We start from the raw sequence: 22,141 nt of genomic DNA, 5'->3' as shown, positions 1-22,141 counted from the left end.
AACCTGTCTGAAAAAAAAAATGGAAAAACCACAGCAATCCGATCACACTACTCACCTGCTTAAATCCCTCAAGGTCACCATTGATCATCTCTCCTAGGATAAAAGCCAGATCCCATCCACCTGCCCAACCTCATCACTGGCTGCTTATCTCCACCGCACTCCACCCACCCACACATTCCAGACACTCTGAACTCGTCCCAGTTCCCCATGAATATCATGCCCCTGCCTGCCCCTCTGTATCCCCCTTGTTGCCTTTCGTGTCCAAACACCTCTGGACCTTTCGCTAACATATACTGGACACTTTTCACACACCATGCTGAGCGGTTAAGAGGCAGGAAGGGCAGGGGTCTCCAAATGGAGGAAAGAGGCTGCAAGTGCCAGACATTTTTATCTCTCTTAAGCGGCAGGAGGAAAAAACCAGCGATCTGTTTTTCCTTCTCTATACAAATTTAAAAGGAGGTTTCTCTTAACATGCTGTGTTGCCATGACACCTGGTCTCACCTAAAGCTAACTACTCTCAAACCTTGAGTTAACCAATACATTTCTTTTTCTTATGGAAATGTTGTCTTAAGGTATGTTAATGAACCCCAGACACTATCTTCAAGTTGGTTCCGCCAAACGGCCTAACTTACTTACTCAGGTATTCTTCCCCTAATCTATGTAAACAGAACTATTTGTTGGTATTCTGCCCTTCTACCAGATTCAAGTCAATCGTTTTATGGCCAGGGATGAATTATCTGGTGCCATTCTAAATTTTATGACATTCCTTTCTTTTCATTAACACACTGTGAATGACTATATGACATATAGCTAAAGACTAGGAGCGGGGTACTCTTTTGCCCCCTTCTGATGCCTATGTCAGAAGCTTTCTCTATCTCCTTTATACTTTAATAAAACTTTATTACACAAAAGCTCTGAGCGATCCAGCCTCATCTTTGGCGCCGGATTGAATTCATCTCCTCCGGAGGCCAAGAATCCCGCGTCTTATCGTTCAGCAACAACCTTTCAATGCTAGGCACTGTACTAGTCTTCTCAGGGCTTTCCTGGCTGGGAACCAGACGGGATGATGCCAATCTCAGGTGAGGAATGCAATATGGACACCAGGGACCAGAGAGACCACCTCCCCAGCATCATGGCATTATGGAAATTCACTCAGTCCTCACTCGGTGCCCACACCCCCCTTCCAGAAAACCCCTTCTGATCCCCCTTCCTGGGCGGGGTCTGTCTCAGCTCTGTCTCCCTCTTCAGGGCCTTCTGTGCTGGGCTGACTGTGTCCTGAATCCCAGCTCTCTAAGTTATGGCTATGAATCAAGGGATTTAAAAACGTCAAACCTTATGACCCAACCCCTATACTTCTAGGAATTACTCTGAGAAAATTACCAGAGGTGCAAAGGTTTATATATGGGTATTAATTTGAGGTTATTTGTGGAAGAAAAAATTGTAAGACTCTTCAAGTGCAACCATAGCAGAATGTTTAAATAAATCCTGGTGGAGCCCAATGACAGATTCTGACACAGCCATTAGATATCTTATCTTTGGAGAATATTTGATGATTTGAAATGCTCACACTGTAATTAATAGGAAAAGGCAGAACAAATAAGTTTGTATTCAGTGTAATCCTAGTTTTAAAGGTTTTTTTCTTATGGATATATGAATAAATATGTATATAGAGAATTGTGGAAAACTATAAAAAATATTAGCTAACAATTGATTCTCTGGGAGATGGGATTATAGATAAATACTGTTTTCTTGATTATTCTTTCCAATAATGGTTAATAGTTCTATGATGAACATGGTTTTGAATTTTTAAAAATATTATTTTTGAGAAATGGAAGATTATGTGGCTTCAGATAGAGGAAAGAGGAGAAGGGCCCCCGCCCGAGGGCAGCAAGTGAGGAAGCCAGGATGGGGCAGGGCCCAGGTGGGCGGTCAGGCAGAGACCCTGGAGCTGAGAATCTTGGGGACAGTCACCTGATGGCAGAGGTGGCTGAGGGAGGCGGGGACTGAGGGGCCCTGACAGGCTTCTGGCTGAGTTGGGTGAACAGCGCCCTACCCTGAGAGACACCCTGAGAGTTTGGGAAGATCCGAGAAGGAGGCCGGGGGGTGCGGGAGTGCTGTCAAGGGGCTTGTCTGGATGTTGGTGGGCATCCATGGGGTGCCAAGATGGGCCTGGTCCTGAGCAGCTGGAAAATAAGCGGTGACAAATGCCAATATTTTATTGGACCTGTGTTTTGATAAAAAAAAAAAAAAGAAAAAACATTAAAGAGACAAATCACAGCAAATGGGGAGTTTACAAATGCTGCAGTGTTACTTACGGCTGCTCTTTAAGCCCTGGGCTGGGTCAAGGTCTCATTGTTTCCTATGAAGGAGAGAGAACGGGAGGGGAAGGGAGAAAGGCCAGGGGACCTGCAGAAACTCACCCACCCCCTCATCCCTGACTTCACGTCCCCAGCAAGTGTCCGGTGCGTCACCCTCTACAGCAATTCACTTTCCTTAACCGTTCATGAGGGCAGGTCCCCACAGCACTCTTGCCAGGAGACACCCAGGACACCCAGGCCGAGGCCACGGAGTCACAACCTCCGAGCCTCAGGTCCAGGGGGCAGGGCCGCAGGGAGATCTGGTCTTCAGATTCCTGTCCAGGGTCTCTCCTGTGCCCACCTCACCCAGCCGGGCCCTCCTGGGGCAGCACAGGGAGCCTGGGGTCTCTGAATCTGCATCGTGCCAAGTCTGCAAACTTGTGTTGTTGCAGAGGCCGAACTTTAAATTGGACAGGGACTGTGAGGTCCCTGAGGGCAGGGAGCAGGAGAGATGTCTCCGTGGCAGGGGACCAGGAGGCTGGGCCTCGGGGGCTCGGGGCCTCGATCCTGGCCCAGCCCAGCACACTGCGTCTGCTGGGAATGCACTCAGCACTCCTCACTCTGCTCTCCCCAGCCTTGGGTCACCACACCTGTCATCTGCTCAGCCACCTGCTGACACCCAGGTCACTGGACCAACAGGTAGGAGGCAAGGAGAATCCATCTGGCATGTTGACTCGTCTCATGAAATCTTTTTAATCATACAGACACCAGAATACCTGCTTGGAGAAGGGAACATAATGATATTAATGATATCGGTTACCACTTACTGAATATTCACCCTGGGCCAAGCTCTGGGCTAAGACCTCTCACTGGATCCTCAAAATCATCCCATGAGGAGATCCTACTCTTATCTCTACAGGTAAGGAGGCTGAGGCTGAGAAAGCCATGAGCAAGTGGCAGGTCTCAGACCTGGGCTTGGTGGTCTCACCCCAAAGCCCACCCTCACTGGCTCTGCCATCACAGTGAGTTCCATGACGCGGGTTGTGGATACGGGCACTTCTGGGACATTGTAACAGGAGCTGCTCTTCTTGTGCCCGTCAGCTTCCTTTAAAATCATTTCTGAAGCTTAAATGAGTATTAAATTGTTCAAACTAGATTTACCAGCCAATGAGACTGACATGATATTTACCTGGGCCGGAAGTTGCTAGAAAGTTGACAGAATGTTATGGAGGTGGTCCAGAGTACCAGAGATCACATATTGAATGGCTCCATTTCACACAAGGAGAAACTCAACCAAGGTCATTCAGGAGAAAGGGAACAAGGGCAAGAATCAAACCTGGATCCTCACTCTCAGCCAGGGGCTCCTACCATGGCATCAAACTGCCTTTCAGGAGGAGTAAAACTGGGGAGAGAAGTAGACAGTGATTCTCAGAGACACAAAATCTCCTATCACTCTGTAAACCTGACTTTCCAGGACATGACGGAATGAGAGACCTGTCAGACAAGATGCTAGAGTGGTTTCCTGAAACTACTGCAAAACACCATTGTACCAAAATGCTCCACAGCGTGTCTGGTCCTCCTCCTCTGGGCAAACAGGAGGATTACACAGGGCAGCAGGCTGTGGACAGATGGGGCACACCTCACTTCTGGGTCAGAACAGTGACCTGTCAGTGTAAGAAGTTCTGCTGGGTTCTTCCCCAGCTGTAAGAACTGGATGATATCCCAGAGGGTGGAGCCAGGTTCTCTGAGGATGACAACCTGGAACAGAGCCCCCTGCAATCCACACGAAGGATGAGAACTAAACCTCTGTCCTGGTAAGCTGCTAAAATCATGAGGCTGTGTGTTACTGCAGCAAGACTCTGCGCATCTCTTTTTTTTTTTTTCAATGTAAGATCTTTTTTATTTTCAAACTTTAAGCTCTTTATTTTGTCTTGGGGTATAACTGATAAACAATATTGAGCTAGTTTCAGGTGAGCAGGGAAGGGACTCAGTCATACAGATCCGTGTGCCGGTTCACCCACTACCCCTCCCCACTATCCAGGCTGGCACATAACATTGGATAGAGTTCCATGTGTTGTGCAATATGTCCTTGTTGGTTATCCATTTTGAAAACAGGCAAAGCTCAGCTCATCTTAATCGATGGACGAAGAGAACCACAGCTGCTGTCTGTGGGGCCAGCCTGAGGCCGTGTTGCAGTCCCAGCTGTCAGTAACCTGGCATCATTGTATTTTGTAGACACAGCCTTATTTCTCTGAGGTCACAAGCCTACAGCTTCATAGGCTGTTCCTGATTCCCATGAATGTATTCTGATCAGATTTGCTTCATTGCAAGGAAACCCACCTGTCTCCTCATTCAGCTCTTGAGAGAGAGCAGTTGTTCTTGCATGGAGAAAATGGAACCCCCAAATCTCTCGTCCCTGTATCTCATCCTGTGTGTGAACATGGGTGAAAGGGGAAGGAGGGTGATTTCAAGGTAGGAAATCTGGGATGAGGATTTTAGCAGAAGGAAAGCACTAGATCTCAAATGGCAGCTCCTGTGTGGGGTGCTGGAGGGGCTGGGGGTAAATCGCACAGAGCCTGTGATTTCTGCAGCTCACGGTGAGACATCACACAAACACAGCAGATTGATCGAGCTCTCAGCTGTGAGCATCGTGTGTCAGGACGGTCAGTGCTGTGGGGATGTCTGAGAAGGTGACCCAGCAACGGAGGTGGGTGTGAGTGGAGCCTTGGAGGATGGGTGGGAGAGAAAGGGGCTCCGGCCTGAGGAAAGCAGGAGAAGAGGGAGGTAACAAGAGCTGTGGGGTTTGTCCACCAGAGGGGACTGATATGCTGAGGCTGGAGCAGCCCGCACAAAAGGATGTGTAAGAGGTGAGGGCAGGCACAGGCCAGAGGCTGATGACAAAGCCCTCCCATGTCCATGCGGTTCCCACCTGGTCTCTCTGATGGAGACAAGGGTGGGAAAGAGAAAAGCAGAGTCAGGCGGTATCCCGTCTTCTATCTGCCTGAAAACTCCCCCACACCTGCATCCGGGGTCACTACTCGAGGTTACCAGTTCTTTATGCAGCAACACATCAAGAAAGAGCAACTTCTGAGGTTTGAATATTAAGTTGAAACATGAAGTCGCTCAGTCGGGTCCGACTCTTTGTGACCCCATGGACAGAAGCCTACCAGGCTTCTCCATCCATGGGATTCTCCAGGCAAGAGTACTGGAGTGGGCTGCCATTTCAAAGGGCAGGATTAATCTAGCCACATGAAGTCATGACCTAGGCTCCCTTTTTTTGTTTGTTTTATTATGCAGCATTTTATATTTTTAAAAAAATTATCTTCATGGAATACATTTTCACGTTAGAAATTTCCAGTGGGAAAACAACAGCTTATCACTTATAATTTTATATTTGTGGACAGATTATTTTAGGACAAGTAAAATAAACACATTTGAGGATTAAGTCTTGGTTTAGAATCTGTAACAATTTGAATCGTCTATAAAGGCACCTCTTCCCTAAATGGAACTACTATACATTCAGAAACTCTCCAGGCTCTTCTTCCTAGGATTTAGAAATCAGTAATGTGAAATATCAGCATTTCTAATTTTCAAATTTCCCTAAGACATGTAACCCTCAGTAACTGGTATCAAATGAACAGAGGGGGAGGTTTACAAAAACTAAACACTGCCTAATTTTCTGCAGTCTTTACTTATGAATTAAGTCTTTCCCTTTCTCCATCATCCTAGGACAAATATAGATGTTTGATCAGATATTGAGAGTTATAAAGCTGAATTCCCTTTAAGAGTTTGATAAATTAAAAGACAAAAAGCTCATATATAATGTTCAGTTATACTATGAGACTTGTGAAAAGCTGAGACACTCCATTAGCTCCCCAGAATACAGAATTCAGTCTTATAATTTCTTAAGATCCAACTTCCCTCAATCTTTGTTCAACGATTAAATGCTAAAAACAATCAGGTGATTACGAGAAGAGGTTTGTCTCACCAATGTTTTTCCTTCTTATTGTGAGTTGAAATGGCAAGGAGGTGTGATCAGAGGCAAGGAGGTGTACAATCAATTCTCAAGGTATTAAGTCTAAAAGGTCAGAGTTTCCACAGCATAGCCACAACTTTGCAGATGCCCACGTCATGATAGTTGACATAACAGAGTCCAGCAAAGGTGAAAGCCGAGAGCACCAATAGGGCTGTCTTGGCAGCCTTCTGCACTGCATCCCCGTGAACATGGTCAGTAACAAGTTGTCCAGTGCCCCAGGGACTGTGAAGAGTGAGGGTTGCAGCCAGAGAGTAGTCCATCACAGAACAAGGATTCAAATAAGCAGCTGGAAGTAGGCCCAGGAGCAAAACACTGACAACCCTCTCACCAGTCCAGTGGAGAGATGCAGCCATGGAACCAGCATGGTGGCTGGCAGACAGGTGAATATGCTGTGTTCCACACCATCCTTGGGCAGGTCGGTCCTGGAGAAATGTTGAGACAGGAGCTGGTCTGACCACTGGGGTTCGGGGGAACAGAGCTCGCCCTTCTCTGGCGCCGCAAAGGACACTCAGCCTCCAGAGAGTCGCCATGTCGCTCCTGAAGGTTCAAGGTCAACCAGCAACCCTAGGCTCCCTATTAACCTCTGCTTCCGAGACCTCAGGTTTATTTTGTCTTTACATCCTAGACTCAAGGAGATTCTAGAGGTTTCTAAAGCCCGCAGAGAGGAAGGGATCGGACCAAGGTCACCGAGGGACAAGGGGATGACTATAAACCCTGCAAGGGCAGAAGGCCCTATTTGCCTCGGCTGTGTTCCCAGCACCTAGCACATAGGAGGTGCTCAACAATAATTTGCTAGATGTGTGGATGAATGAGCCATCATACTCAGGCAATTCTTCACCTTTTTTGCCAAACTTCGGCGAGAGAATTCCTACCTTTAATGTTTACGTGGATAAGATTTATGGTCACTGATTGACCCAGATTAAACAACTACCCCTGTGTGTTTCACAAACTCCCTTAACAATCATCCTGATTTAGGCTGGAGGCGGGAAAATCAGCATGCCTCTGGGGAGAGAGAGGGTCATGGCAGATGCTGGAGCTCTTGTCCGGGAGGCAGGGAGCACAGGTTCAGCAGGTGTCGATAGCTGAAGGCACAATCTCTGATCTGGAGCCTTGCTGCTGGATGGATCAGCAGCCTTTTACTCTGTGAGTCTGATCTGCACTACACAGAATCCCCTTTTTCCAGAAGGAAATTGAGTCTCAAAGGCCTAGTGACTTGGTCAACATCACACAGTTAGGCTGGTGATGAAGCTATTGTGCTATGATTTTTTTTAATAATTTTTTTTTATTGAAGGATAATTGCCTTACAGAATTTTGTTGTTTTCTGTCAATCCTCAACATGAATCAGCCATAGGTATAGATATATCTCCTCCGTTTTGAACCTCCCTCCCATCTCCCTCCCCATCCCACCCCTCTAGGTTGATACAGAGCTCCTGTTTGAGTTTCCTGAGCCATAGAGTGAATTCTTCTTGGCCATCTATTTTACATATTGTAATGTAAGTTTCCATGTTACTCCTTCCATCCATCTCACCCTCTCCTCCCCTCTCCCCATGTCCATAAGTCTGTTCTCTATGTCTGTTTCTCCATTGCTGACCTGGAAATAAATTCTTCAGTACCATTTTTCTAGATTCTGTATATATGTGTTGGAATACAATATTTATCTTTTTCTTTCTGACTTACTTCACTCTGTATAATAGGTTCAAGGTTCACCCACCTCATTAGGACTGACTCAAATGCATTCCTTTTTATGGCTGAGTAATATGTTCACTGGAAGGACTGATGTTGAAGCTGAAACTCCAGTACTTTGGCCACCTGATGCAAACAGCTGACTCATTTGAAAAGACCCTGACACTGGGAAAGATGGAAGGCAGGAGGAGAAGGGGACGACAGAGGATGAGATGGTTGGATCACATCATCGACTCAATGTACATGAGTTTGGATAAAACTCCAGGAGTTGGTGATGGACAGGAAGGCCTGACGTGCTGCAGTTCTTGGGGTTGCAAAGAGTCGGACATGACTGAGCAACTGAACTGAACTGAACTGAATATTCCTTTGTGTATATGTACCACAACTTCTTTACCCATTCATCTATTAATGGACATCTAGTTTGCTTCCATGTTCTAGCTAATGTAAATAGTGCTGCAATGATCAATGGGATACATGTCTCTTTTTCAATTTTGATTTCCTCAGGGCTTATGTCTAGGAGTGGGATTGCTGGGTCATTTGGTGGTATTATCCCTAGTTTTTAAAGGAATCTTCTTACCATCCTCCATAGTGGCTGTCTCCATTTACATTCCCACCAACAGTGCAAGAGTGTTCCGTTTTCTCCACACCCTCTCCAGATTTATTGTTTGTAGACTTTTTGATGATGACCATGCTGACTGGTATGGGGTGATACCTCATTGTAGTTTTGATTTGCATTTCTCTAATAATGAGCAATGTTGAGCATCTTTTCATGTGTTTGTTAGCCATCTGTATGTCTTCTTTGGAGAAATGTCTGTTTAGCGTTTTTCCCACTTTTGATTGGGTTGTTTGTTTTTCTGGTATTGAGTTGTATGAGTGGCTTGTATATTTAGGAAATTAATCCTTTGTTGTTTCATTTGCTATTCTTTTCTCCCATTCTGAGGGTTGTCTTTTCACCTTGCTTATAGTTTCCTTTGCTGTGCAAAAGCTTTTAAGTCTCATCAGGTCTACTTGCTTACTTTTGTTCTTATTTCTGTTACTCTAGGATGTGGGTCATAGAGGATCCTGCTTTGAATTATGTCATCGATTCTTCTGCCTATGTTTTCCTCTAAGAGTTTTATAGTTTCTGGTCTTCTGTTTAGATCTTTAATCCATTTTGAGTTAATCTTTGTGTATGGTGTTAGGAAGTGTTCTAATTTCATTCTTTTACATGTAGCTATCCAGTTTTCCCACCGTCATTTATTGAAGAGGCTGTCTTTGCTCCATTGTATATTTTTGCCTCCTGTGTCAAAAATAAGGGACTCATAGGTGCATGGGTTCATTTCTGGGCTTTCTATCTTGTTCCATTGGTCTATATTTCTGTTTTTGTGCCAGTAGTATACTGTCTTGATGACTGTAGCTTTGTAGTATCATCTGAAGTCAGGAAGGTTGATTCCTCCAGCTCCATTTTCTTTCTCAAGACTGCTTTGCTTCTCTGGGGTCTTTTGTGTTTCATATGAATTCTGAAATTTTTGTTCTAGTTCTATGAAAAATGTCATTGGAAATTTGATAGGGATCGCACTGAATATGTAGATTGCATTTGGTAGTATTGTCCTTTTCACAATATTGATTGTTACTATCCAGGAACATGGAATATCTCTCCATCTGCTTGTGTCATCTTTGAGTTCTTTCATCAGTGCCTTATCATTTTCTGTGTATGGTTCTTTTCTGTCCTCAGGTAAGTTTATTCCTAAATATTTAATTCTTTTTATTACAATGGTGAATGGGATTGATTCCTCAATTTCCCTTTCTGATTTTTTAATTGTTAGTATATAGAAATGCAAGTGATTTCTGTTATTGATTTTATATCCTGAAACATTGCTAAATTCTAAATTACTAGAGCTGGTAGGCTCTAGTAATTTTCTGATACTATCTTTAGGGTTTTCTATGTCAACAATGGGTTTTTGAATCGCGTGTTGACTCTCTGTGGTGGGACGGCCATTGGCAGCACGTGCTATATGAAACGCAGGAGGGAGGCAGACAGAGAGGGTCTGCTCTGCGCTGTGGTGAGGAGATGGGTGTGCAGCCCAGGGACAGGGGGGATGGCCAAGGGCTGTGGGAGGAGAGGGGAGCAGGTGGGAGAGGAAGAGAGATGAACTGGGTTCTGAAGAGAAGGAAGCAAGGAAGGACATGCCTTCAAAAGGGAACTTCTTGGGCAAAGATGTAGCTCTAGGAAAGGGCATGGTTTATTCAGAAAAGCCTGGGCCCACGGGCCTATAGGAATGATAAATACAATTAGCAGGAGAATTCAGGGATATATCCAGCCCTGAGGGACAGACCGGGCTCTGATGTTTTCACAGGATACTGGCCTCAAGTCATCTAGGTGTGAGGGGATGGAGGGAAGTATAAATACATCTTCTGATAGGTTAAAATTCACCATCAGTTCCCATTCCTCCCTTAGAACAGGGATCACATGGGCTACAAGACAGCTTTCCATCTAACACTTGATACTTGTCTCCCTCCTGACACTGGCATTTCCCAAGGCACTGAGACCAGCTCAGAAGAGACATGGAGGATCCTGGGCAAAGACTGTGGCCGTTTCCCATCATCCATTTATAGAACTGGTCAGTGACCCAGGACACCTCTGCCAGTTTAGAACCTGCCTTTCCCTCCTGTGAAATATTATTGTCAATATCATTTATCCTAAAAACAGATCCCAAGAGGAGACTCACTTGGCCTTTAGGACCAGGGTTAAATGTTGTGACCAATGGCTCTACTGGGGTACATATATTCGTATATACTCTTGTAAAAATCAATGCATGGTCTCTGATCTTAAGGACAGACACCTGAATAAGGCTTGTACGTCTTATGCAGTAGAAATGTTCAACCTTTATGCCCAAAGGAATGAGGTGACCATCACTCATCAGCCACCTGCCCTCCCAAGCTCATCCCACTTAATTTGAGAAAGAGGAGCAACCTTTGTTACAAATGTGGCATCTTTTTGTCCACGTAGTTTTCTTTCTGCTATCACCAAGGACCTAAACACCCTGCACAGGGAAGGCACTCAACAAATCCTCAGTGAGTGATGCATCTGAAATCATATTGGCGTCATTAGCCACGAGGAGTCATAACCTAGGAAACGTGCTTCCTCTTAACAGCCAAGAAAACTGCAGGTTCAAAAAGAGCTCAACATACATGAATTGTTTCTCTTGTCTCCCCTAGGTCAGCCTGGGGACAAGAGAGAAGAGCTTAGGAGATTAGAATGGGCCACATTTCCTGTAAATTACACCAGAACTACAGAACTGAGGGGACTGGCTTACAGAGCCGAAGTCCCCTCTCTCTTTGTACCCATGGTGAAACGGAGCTCCAGACACAGGGTGGACTCACCCCAGGTCACAATCCACGCTGCTTGGCTCCCAGGCCCACTGGTGCTTTACCCAACACCTTAATGGTACAGATGGGAAAAGAGGGAGAATGAGATGGATGCAGACTGAGATGAATGGCACAAACCAGACGGTCATGACGGAGTTTGTCCTGCTGGGCTTCCATGACCACCACAAGTTAGAGAAGGTCCTGTTTGTGCCTTGCCTGGGCATCTACTTCATGAACGTGCTGGGGAATGCCCTCCTCATCGGGCTGAACATGCTGGACCCCCGCCTGCACACCCCCATGTACTTCTTCCTCAGCAACCTCGCCCTCATGGACATCTCTGGCACATCCTCCTTCGTGCCTCTCATGCTGGTCCACTTCCTGGAAACCCAGAGCACCATCTCCTTCCCTGGCTGTGCCCTGCAGATGTACCTGACCCTGGCACTGGGCTCCACGGAGTGCGTGCTCCTGGCCATGATGGTGTGTGACCGGTACGTGGCCATCTGCCAGCCGCTTCGCTACTCAGAGCTCATGAACCGGCAAACCTGCATGTGGATGGCAGTGCTGAGCTGGGGGGCAGGCTTTGCCAACTCCCTTCTCCAATCCATTCTCACCTGGAGCCTCCCCTTCTGTGGCCACAATGTCATCAACCACTTCTTCTGTGAGATCTTGGCAGTGCTGAAACTAGCCTGTGGGGACATCTCTCTCAATGCACTGCTATTAATGGTGGCTTCCGCTGTCGTGACACTGCCCCCTCTGCTGCTCATCTTCCTGTCCTACGTGTTCATCCTCACTGCCATCCTAAGGGTGCTGCCGGCCAGCACAAAGCCTTCTCTACCTGCTCTGCCCACCTCACAGTGGTGGTGATTTTCTATGGGACTGTCTCCTTCATGTACTTCAAGCCCAAAGGCAAGTACCTCAACCTGGATAAGCTTCTTGCATTGTTCTATGGGGTCGTGACCCCCTCGCTGAACCCCATCATCTACAGCCTGAGGAACGCAGAGGTGAAAGCTGCCACCATAGCTCTGCTGAGGGGAGACCTCCTCTCCAGGAAGATGTCCCGCTTTCCTTTGGGTCTCTAAGTCTGTCAGGCAGGTGTGTGGGTGCTGGATCGCTTTAGTCCTGTCCAAGTCTTTGGGAATCTGTGGACTCTAGCCCTCCAGGCTTCTTTGTCCATGGTATTCTTCAGGCAAGAATACTCAAGTAGGTTTCCATGTCCTCTTCCAGGGGATCTTCCTGACCTAGGTATCGAACCAGGACTTCTTTTGTCTCCTGTATTGGCAGGGGGATTCTTTGCCACTAGCGCAGCCTGGGGAGCAAGCTATACTGTGGCGTGACTTGAAATTTGACTTCCCTGGTGGCTCAGATGGTAAAAGCTTCTGCCCACAATGCAGGAGACCTCTGTTTGATCCCTGGGTTGGGAAGATCCCCTGGCGAAGAAGATGGGAACCCACTCCAGTATTCTTGCCTGGAAAATTCCTTGGACAGAGAAGCCTGGTAGCCTACAGTCCATGGGGTTGCAAAGAGTCAGACACAACTGAGTGACTTCACTTTCACTACAAACACAGAGGTTCTTTTTCTTGCTCACTCTCCAGGTCTATCGGAGACTGGATGGGGAATCTACTTCATCTTTTTCATCCTGTGGGCATCAAGATGAGAAAGCATCTACCATATGGCACACTGCTGGTCAAATGGCAAAAGAAGAAGAGAAGATCACAAAGCCAGTGTGGATTCTTGCAGCTGCCACTCAGAAATGACCTCTTACTACCACTTCCACTTCATTGTCCAATATGAGGTAAAGGCTGGAGCTGAGAGCAAGGGTTGGGCATGCCCACCGACCCCACATCTGGAAGGAGGGGGAGGACTGAGGAATTCCTGAAGAGCCTGGTGACAATGCCACTACCCTACACTCAACCCAGGAGCTACTAGAGAGTTCTTGAGCTTCCATTTTCTGACCAGCTGTCCCTCACTGGCTGCGTCCAGGTTAATCACCCCGGGGAGCACTGATTAGCTGGCTTGTGAGTCTCTGGACTGGAGTATCCAGCTAGATTAGAGCCGGACCTCCGAGAGCTTACTTGCTCTCAGGTTCTGGCTCGGATTGACCACGAGAGAGTCTGGAGGAGACGGGAAGGCCGAGGCCAGGCAGCGCTGAGGCGGCGGAGCCTCCCCCATTGTCACTGCAGCCCCCGGGCTCCTGCCAGGCCGCCTGCAGCTGCTCCGAGCCCCGAGCGAGGGGCCCTCCCACGCAGCGAGTGCCAGCTCCTCCCGCACGTCACCAGTGTCGGGGAGTCCACGGCGGTGAGGCCAGACACGGGCTCCGTGTGTCCCCTGGTGCTGGCCTGTCCTCACCTCCCCCTTCACCCACCGCGAGCAGCTTCAGCCCCGACCCCAGGTGCAGAGGCCGAGCCTGGCTCAGGCTTCTCCTGCAGCTCCACGGGCGGCAGCCCTGCTCTCCACAGCGAAGCCTTACGTCACTCTCGCTGGGCCTGCTCCTTTGGCCAGACCCTGGCCAATTAACCACTCCAGAACCTAGGTTTGCTCCCCATTATCAGAGCAGAAAGCCCAAATTCTTCAGCTGAGTCCTCAGAACTCGAAAACCGGGCTCTCTGCTTTCTCAGCCCGACATCCCACTCACCTCTGCACGCAGTCGACCCCTCGCTCGTGTCTGACTGTGTGGCATCTTGGTTGGTTGCTCATGCTGTTCTCTGGTGAGACCTGGGACTTTGTTTTCAAGGCAGCTTAGACCCCGTCTCTCCCACACAGCCTTTCCTGGCCCTTTAAGTCGGTTCTCTCCTTTGCGTCCCACTGCACTTTCTTGGAACCTTTCCCTCCGTATCTATCCCTGTCTCCTTTGCATCCATGATATTTCACAACAATGTGGGCGCTTCGAGGGCAGGACTCTGTGGGGGCCTGTCTCCTCAGCTCACACAGAGCTTTCCTCATGGACGGTTACTGAACTGACTGTCACTCAGGAGCCGTCCCCTGTCACACCTGGGGACTGGATCCTGTGCTGCTCCAGGCAGTCAGGGGCTTAGTCTGAACGTGTGGACAGACACGAGTGGGTGCAGCAGGATCTTGTGGCCATGGCCCTGCCTTCCAGGACGTCACCGAAACAAGTGAGGAGACACAAAGGACCCCCATGTGTGCAGCCAGGAGACCAGGGTTCCAGACCTGGTTCAGCTGCTCTGCCCGGCGAGGTCATCCTGCTGGCCCTTCCCCTCCTCAAAGGCACCTCACACTTAAACTGCCCACAGCTGAACTCACCCCTCTGCCCCCAAAATTCTGTCACCCTCTCAGGGAACAGCACCCACACTCCCTAAGTCCCCAGCCAGAAACTGGGCAGTCATCAGGGGCGTCCTCTCACCCTCACCGCCCCACACAGCCAATCGCTCACCACGGCCCAGAGCGTCCACCTCACAGCAGCTCCTGGTCAGTCGTCTCCTTCCTGTGATGCCGCTACAACCTTCTCACTCTCTCAGACAGCTACGCCAGACTCTAAAATCCATCCTCTGCAAAACTAAAAGAAAAGAAAAAAAAAAACACCTGTCTTAAAAGAGAAAACAAAAAACCACACCAATCCAATATTACTACTCATCTGCTTAAATCCCTAAAGGTCACCATTGCTTGTCTCTCCTAGGATAAAAGCCAGATCCCATCTACCTGCCCAACCTCACCACTGGCTCCTTATCTCCACCCCATTCCACCCACAGACACCTTCCAGACACAGCTCCCCGTGAATATCAGTCTTTCCCACCCCTCTGTCTCCCCCTTGTTCTTGCCTCTCAAGTCCAAACACCTCTGGACCTTTAGCGAACATATATTCGACACTTATCACACACCAGACCACGCACTATACTAGAGTTTTGAGAGCTTTCCCGGCTGGGAATCAGATGGGGTGATGCAAATCACAGGTGAGAAATGCAATATGGACACTGGGGACCATAGACACCAGTCCCTCAGCATCTTAGCGCTGTGATAACTCATTCAACCCTCTCTCAATGCCTCCACCCAGCCCCCTTCCAGAAAGCCCCTTCTGACCCCTCCTTCCTGAGCAGGCTCTGTCTCAGCTCTGTCTCCCTCTTCAGGGCCTTCCGTGCTCAGCTAACTGGGTCCTGAATCCCAACTATTTAGATTATGGGCATGAATCAAGAGATTTGAAACGACACGTTTACTTCTAGGAATTACTTTGAAAAAATTACTAGAGGTGCAAAGATGTATGTAAAGTGTATATATGGATGTTACACACAGAGTTATCTGTGGTAACAAAAATTGGTAATTCTTAAAGGGCAACCATAGCAGAATGTTTAAATAAGTCTTGGTGGAGACAATGATAGACTGTGACACAGCCATTAGAAATCTTACTTTTTGAAATATTTTCAAATATTTGATAATTTGAAATGAACCCACTGTAGTTAATAGAAAAAAGTAGTACATGTAACTTGTACTCAGTATAATCCTAAGTTTAAAGGTATTTTTCTTAGGATATATGAATAAGTATATATATAGAAAATGCTAGAAAAATCAGGCAACATGTTAGCTAACTATTATTTCCTCTGGGCGATGGGAATATAGATAAATACTGTTTTCTTAATTATTCTTTCCAACATTGTTCAATACTTCTAAAATGAACATGACTTTGAACTTAACAGTACTATTATTTTTGAGAAATGGAAGATCACGTGGTTCCAGATAGAGCTTATAGGAGAAGGGCCCCTGCCCGAGGGCAAGAAGTGAGGCGGCCCGGATGGAGCCTGACCCAGATGGGCGGTCAGACAGAGAGGGTGGAGCTGAGAGCTCCTGGGGACGTTGGGCTGATGGCAGAGATGGCGGAGGAAGGAGCAGACTGTGGTTTGCGCTTGAACTTCTGGGTTCTTTGGGTGGGTATCGCATCACCCTGAGAGACGCTCTGAGAGATGGGCAAGATGAGACAAGCAGGTTGGGGGAGGTGGGTGCGCTGGTGAGGAGCCTGTTTGGGGCATCCACAGGGTGGCAAGACGGCCCCAGTCCTGAGCACCTGGAGAATGAGTGCTGACAATCCTCCAATATTTGATTCTGACCTGTGCTCCTGAGAAAATGTTCCAAGAGACAAATCATAGTATAATGGGAGAATCTGCAACAGCTGCGGTGTTATTTGAGGCTGATCCTTAGTCCCCGAGCTGCCTCAGGTTGTCATGTTTCTTGTGAAGGAGAGAGAATGGCACGGGAAGGCAAACAGAAAGGGACCTGCAGACACTCACACGACCATAAACCCCGACTTCACGCCGCCACAAGGGTCCAGGCCTCACCCTGACAGCAATCCCTTTTCTTAACCTTCGCTGCTGGCTCAGTGGTACAGAACCCGCCTGCCAATGCAGGAGACACAGATTCCATCCCTGGGTCGGGAGGGCCCCTGAAAAGGGAATGGCAACTCAGTCCAGTATTTCTGTGTAGGAAATCCCATGGACGGATTTACCTAGTGGGCTACAGTCCATGGGTCCCTTAAGAGTCGGACACAACTTACAAATAAACTGTAACAACAACCTTTCATGAGTGCAGGTTCCCACAGCACTCGTGTGAGGAGACACCCCATTCCATAGCCCAGGACGCCCACCTGAAGGACACAGGAGTCACAGCCCCTGAGCCTCAGGTCCAAGGGGCAGGGCTGCAGGGAGACCCGGTCTTCAGATTCCTGTCCAGGGTCTCTCCTGTGCCCACCTCACCCAGCCGGGCCCTCCTGGGGCAGCACAGGAAACCTAGTCTCTCTGAAGACCCATCATGCCAAGTCTGCAAACTTGTGTCTTTGCAGAGTCTGAACTTTAAATTGGGCAGGGATTGCAAGGTCCCTGAGGGCAGGGACAGGAGAAATGTCTCCGTGGCAGGGGACCAGGAGGCTGGGCCTCGGGGGCTCGGGGCCTCGATCCTGGCCCAGCCCAGCACAGCGTCTCTGCTGGGAATGCACTCAGCACTCCTCACTCTGCTCTCCCCAGCCTTGGGTCACCACACCTGTCATCTGCTCAGTCACCTGCTGACACCCAGGTCACTGGGCCAACAGGTAAGAGGCAAGGAGGATCATCTGCAATGTTGACTCGTCTCATGAAATCTTTTTTAAACATACAGAAACCAGAGTATCTGCTTGGAGAAGGGAACATAATGATATTAATAATATCGGTTACCACTTACTGAATATTCACCCCCTGCCAAGCTCTGTGCTAAGACCTCTCACTGGATCCTTAAAATCATCCCATGAGGAAATGCTACTCATTTCTACAGGTAAGGAGGCTGAGGCTGAGAAAGCCGTTAGCAAGTGGCAGGTCTCAGACCTGGGCTTGGTGATCTGACTCCAAAGCCCACCCTCACCGGCTCTGCCATCACAGTGAGGAGAAGTGATGGGGGAACGCAGATGCGGGCACTTCTGGGACATCGTAACAGGAGCTGCTTCTTCTTGTGCCCCTTACCGTCCTTTAAAATCATTTCTGAAGCTTAAAATGAGTATTAAATTGTTCAAACTAGATTTACCAACCAATGAAACTGACATGATATTTACCTGGGTCCAAAGTTCCTAGAAAGATGAGGGAATGTTTTGGAGATGGTCCAGAGTACCAGAGATCACATAATGAATGGCTCCATTTCACACAAGGAGAAACTCAACCAAGGTCATTCAGGAGAAAGGGAACAAGAGCAAGAATCAAACCTGGATCCTCATTCCCAGGTCGGGGCTCCTTCCATGGCATCACCCTGCCTCTCAGGAGGAGTAACACTGGGGAGAGAATTAGTGATTCTCAGAGACATGCAGGCTCCTATCACTCTGTAAACCTGATTATCCAGGCTATGATGGAGCGTGAGACCTGGCAGACAGATGCGAGAGTCGTGTCCTGAGTCTAGTGCAAACTCCATCGTACCCACCGCCCTGCAGTGCGTCTGGTCTGCCTCTGGGTGTGTGGTAGGATTACACAGGGCAGTGGGCTGTGGACAGAGGGGACGCCTCTCGCTTCTGGGTTGGTGCAGTGACCTGCTGGTGTGAGGTGTTCTGCTGTGTTCTTCCCCAGCTGTGAGAACTGGCGATGCCCCAGAGGGTGGAGCCAGCATCTCTGAGGGTGACAACCTGGAACAGAGCCCATGAAAACCTGCCATGCATATGAAGGGTGAGAGCTAAACCTCTGTCCTGGTAAGACACTAAAATCATGAGTTTGTGTGTTACTGTAGGAAAACTGTGCTCATCTTTTTTTGCTCCACTGTAAAATCTTTTTTTATTTTCAAACCTTAAACTTCTGTATTGGGGTATGGCCGATAATCAATATCGTGGTAGTCTCGGGTGAACAGGGAAGTGACTCAGCCATACACACACATGTAGCCATTCATCCCCAGCCCCTTCCTGTCATCCAGGCTGTCGCGTACCATTGAGGAGAGTTCCATGTGTTAGGCAGTCTGTCCTTGTTGGGTATCCGTTTTGAATATAGCCAAAACCCAGTTCATCCTCACTGATGGACTGAATGAACTGAAGCTGCTGCCTCTGGTCCCAGACTGAGCCCGTGTTGCCGTCCGAGCTGTCAGTAACCTGGAAGCATGGCATTTCCTAAACACAGAATCTCATTTCTTTGGGGTCATAAGCCTATTGCCTCATGGGCTCTTCCTAATGTCTGAAAGAATGTGTTCTGATAAGACTCTTAAATTGCAAGGAAACCCACTGCTGTCCTCATCTAGCTCTTCAGAGAGAAGTTCTCACATGCAGGAGATGGCACCCCCAAGGCTGCACCCCCCATGCAGGGACCCTGTGAGCACAGGGGGGCATCCTGGGCCCTGAAATGGGGTGTATCCTGGCAACGGTGCCGTGGGAACCTGCAGTCATGAGAGGTTGTTGTTTTAGTCCTCCTGGCAATCACATCCTGCGTGTGCCTGTGGGGAAAAGGAAAGGAGGGTGATTTTAAGGTCAGAAATCTGGGCTCAGGACTGTAGCAGAAGGAAAGCACTGGATCCCACACGGCAGCTCCTGGGTGGGGCACGGGAGAGGTTGGGGGTAAATGGGACACAGCCCTTTGGTTTCCGTGGCTCACAGTCTATGATGTGAGAGGGAACGACAACACAAGAAACCAACTGTGCTAATGGCTGTGTGAGCGTCATGGTGTCAGGATGGTCAGTGCTGTGGAGACGTCTCAGAAGGCAGCCCCGCGGAGGAGGTCTATATGAGCTGAGCCTTGGAGGATGGGTGGGAGAGAAAGGGTGCTCCAGTCTGAGGAAAGCAGAAGAGGGAGGGAACAGGAGCTGTGGGGTTTGTCCACCAGCGGGGACTGGTCTGCTGAGGCTGGAGCAGGCCCGCACAAAGGGATGTGTAGGAGGTGAGGGCAGGCACAGGCCAGAGGCTCATGACAAAGCCCTCCCATGTCCATGCCATTCCCACCTGGTCTCTCTGATGGAGACAAGGGTGGGGCAGAGAAAAGCAGAGTCAGGTCGTATCCCGTCTTTTATCTGCCTGAAAACTCTCCCCACACCTGTATCCAGGGTCACAATTGGAGGTTGCCAGTTCTTCTGTAGCCAGTTCTTTCTGTTGCTAGTTCTTTCTTTCATCCCAGTAAACACCAAGTTCTTATCATGAAATCTTAAATTAAGCTGCAGGCTTAATCCAGCCACATGAAGTCATGCCCTAGGAGAGATGCTTCCTTTTAAGTTCTGCTTTCCTGACCTCAAGTTGAATTTTGTCTTTATATGCCAGATTCAACGAAAATCTAGATGTTTCTAAAGCCCAGAGAGAGGGATATGACCAAGGTCACCAAGAGGCAAGGGGATGAGTGTAAAGACTATGAGGGCAGAAGGCGCATCTGCCTCTTCTGTGTTCCCAGCACCCACACATAGTAGGTGCTCAATAATAATTTCCTGAATGAGTGAATGAAGAAGCCATCACCCAGGCAGTTATTTACCTTTTGCCAAACTTCAGCAAGAGAATCCCTACCTTAAAATGTTTACAGGGATTAGACTTATGGTTAATGACTGACCCAGATTAAGCAACTACCCTTGTATGTTTCATAAACTCCCTTAACAATGATCTCGATTTAGGTTGGAGAGGAAAAAACAGCACAGGCTCCAGGGAGAAGGGTGTCATGAGAGATGTTGGAGGTCTTGTCTCGGAGGTGGGGAGACAGATCCAGCATGTGCCCGTGGTTGAAGGTGTAGTCTCTGATCTGCAGCATTGCTAGGAGACTCCCCAGACCTTTTCTCTGTGCGTCTCATCTGGACTACACAGAATCCCCATTGCTCCAAAGGAAACTGAGTCTCAAAGCCCAGGTGACTTGGTCAGCATCACACGTCTGGGTAGTGCTGAACCTGTCATGCAATGCTGGGTTTGAGTCGTGTGCTGACGATCTGTTGGGGGACTGCCCGTGGCAGCATCACTGTGGGAGATGCTGGAAGGAGGTGATGGAGTCAGCTCTCACGTGTGGCAGAGGAGACTGGTGTGCAGCCCAGGAACAGAGGATGGCCGAGGGCTGTGGGAGGAGGAAGGGAGAGGTAACTCGGCAGGGCTCAAGGGGAGAGGAGAAGAGATGCACCGCGCTCTGAAGAGGGGAAGCAGCCCTCTTGCTGGGTAAGAGACGGAGGACCGGCCTGCAGAAGGGAACTTCTTGCGCAAAGAGGCAGCTCTGGGAAAGGACGTGGTTTATTCAGAAGAGGGTGAGCCCATCGGCCCTACAGTGATAGATGAAATTGAGCAAGAGGAATGAAGGGGAGCTGGAGGAGGAAACGGCAGCCCGCTTCAGTTCTCTTGCCTGGAAAATGCCATGGACAGGGGGCCTTGGCGGGACACAGTCCATGGGGTCACAAGGAGTGGGACACGACTGGATGACTGAGCACGCACGTGGGGGACAGACACAGCCTGAGGACAGACAGGACTCTCAAGCGGACAGGACACTGGCCTCACAGGCGGGGTGGCTGTGAAGGGACGGAGGGAGGGTTCATTCGATCTTCTGACAAGTTAAACTTTACCATCAGCTCCTAAGTGTCCCTCAGACCAGGGATCACAGGGCCCACAAGACAGCTGTCCATCTAACACTTGACACTTGGCTCCCTCCTGACACTGGCATTTCCCAAGGGGCTGGGACCAGCTCAGAAGAGACATGGAGGCTCCTGGGCAAAGACTGTGGCCGCTTCCCACCCTCCCTTTACAGAGCTGGTCAGTGACCCAGGACACCTCTGCCAGATTACAACCTGCCTTTCCTTTCTGTGTAATATTACTGTCAATATCATTCATCCTAAAAGGCTATATGGAGGCCAAGGTGAGACTCACTTGGCTTAGGACCAGGGTTAAATGTGGTGACCTGTGGCTCTATTGGGATATGTATATTCTTTTAAAAATCAATGCATGGTCTCTGATCTTAAGGAGGGATACCAGAAATAAGGTTTGTACATTCTATGCAGTAGAAATGTTCAACCTTTAAGCCCAAAGGAATGAGGTGACCATCACTAATCACCCACCTGCCTTCCCAAGTTCATCTCACTTAATTTGAGAAAGAGGAATAGCACTGGTTACAATTGCGGCATATTTTAGTCCACATGGTTTACTTACTGCTATAGCGCAGGATCTAAACAACACCCTGCATGGGGTAGGCACTCAACAAATCCTCAGTGAGTGAAAGCATCTGAAATGCTATGGGCATCATTCAGTCACTTGAAGTCATAACCTAGTAAACATGCTTCCTCTTAACTGCCAACAACACTGTAGATTCAAAAGGAGTATGGGAAACTTGAATCCCACTTTATTGTCTCCACAGAGCCCTCCTGGGGAAAATAGAGAAGAGCCTAGCAATTAGAATGG

The 22,141-nt window shown here is 48.5% G+C and overlaps 1 protein-coding gene and 1 pseudogene across 1 annotated transcript; one reads left to right on the top strand and one right to left on the bottom strand.

Moving 5' to 3' along the window:
* Window positions 1-5,794: 5,794 nt before the first annotated feature.
* On the bottom strand, window positions 5,795-6,888 carry LOC122686261 (succinate dehydrogenase [ubiquinone] cytochrome b small subunit, mitochondrial-like). The gene is made up of 2 exons (XM_043891436.1): window positions 6,808-6,888; window positions 5,795-6,702 (listed from the first exon to the last, which is right to left on the bottom strand). The coding sequence occupies exons 1-2, from the start codon at window positions 6,861-6,863 to the stop codon at window positions 6,384-6,386; spliced, it is 375 nt and encodes a 124-aa protein (XP_043747371.1). The 5' UTR covers window positions 6,864-6,888; the 3' UTR covers window positions 5,795-6,383.
* A 4,578-nt stretch (window positions 6,889-11,466) lies between these two features.
* On the top strand, window positions 11,467-12,443 carry LOC122686257 (annotated as a pseudogene).
* Window positions 12,444-22,141: the final 9,698 nt, after the last annotated feature.

This window comes from Cervus elaphus, chromosome 29, assembly GCF_910594005.1.
Source record: "Cervus elaphus chromosome 29, mCerEla1.1, whole genome shotgun sequence".
Classification (NCBI taxonomy): domain Eukaryota; kingdom Metazoa; phylum Chordata; class Mammalia; order Artiodactyla; family Cervidae; genus Cervus; species Cervus elaphus.
This window is presented reverse-complemented; position numbering and strand designations above follow the sequence as displayed.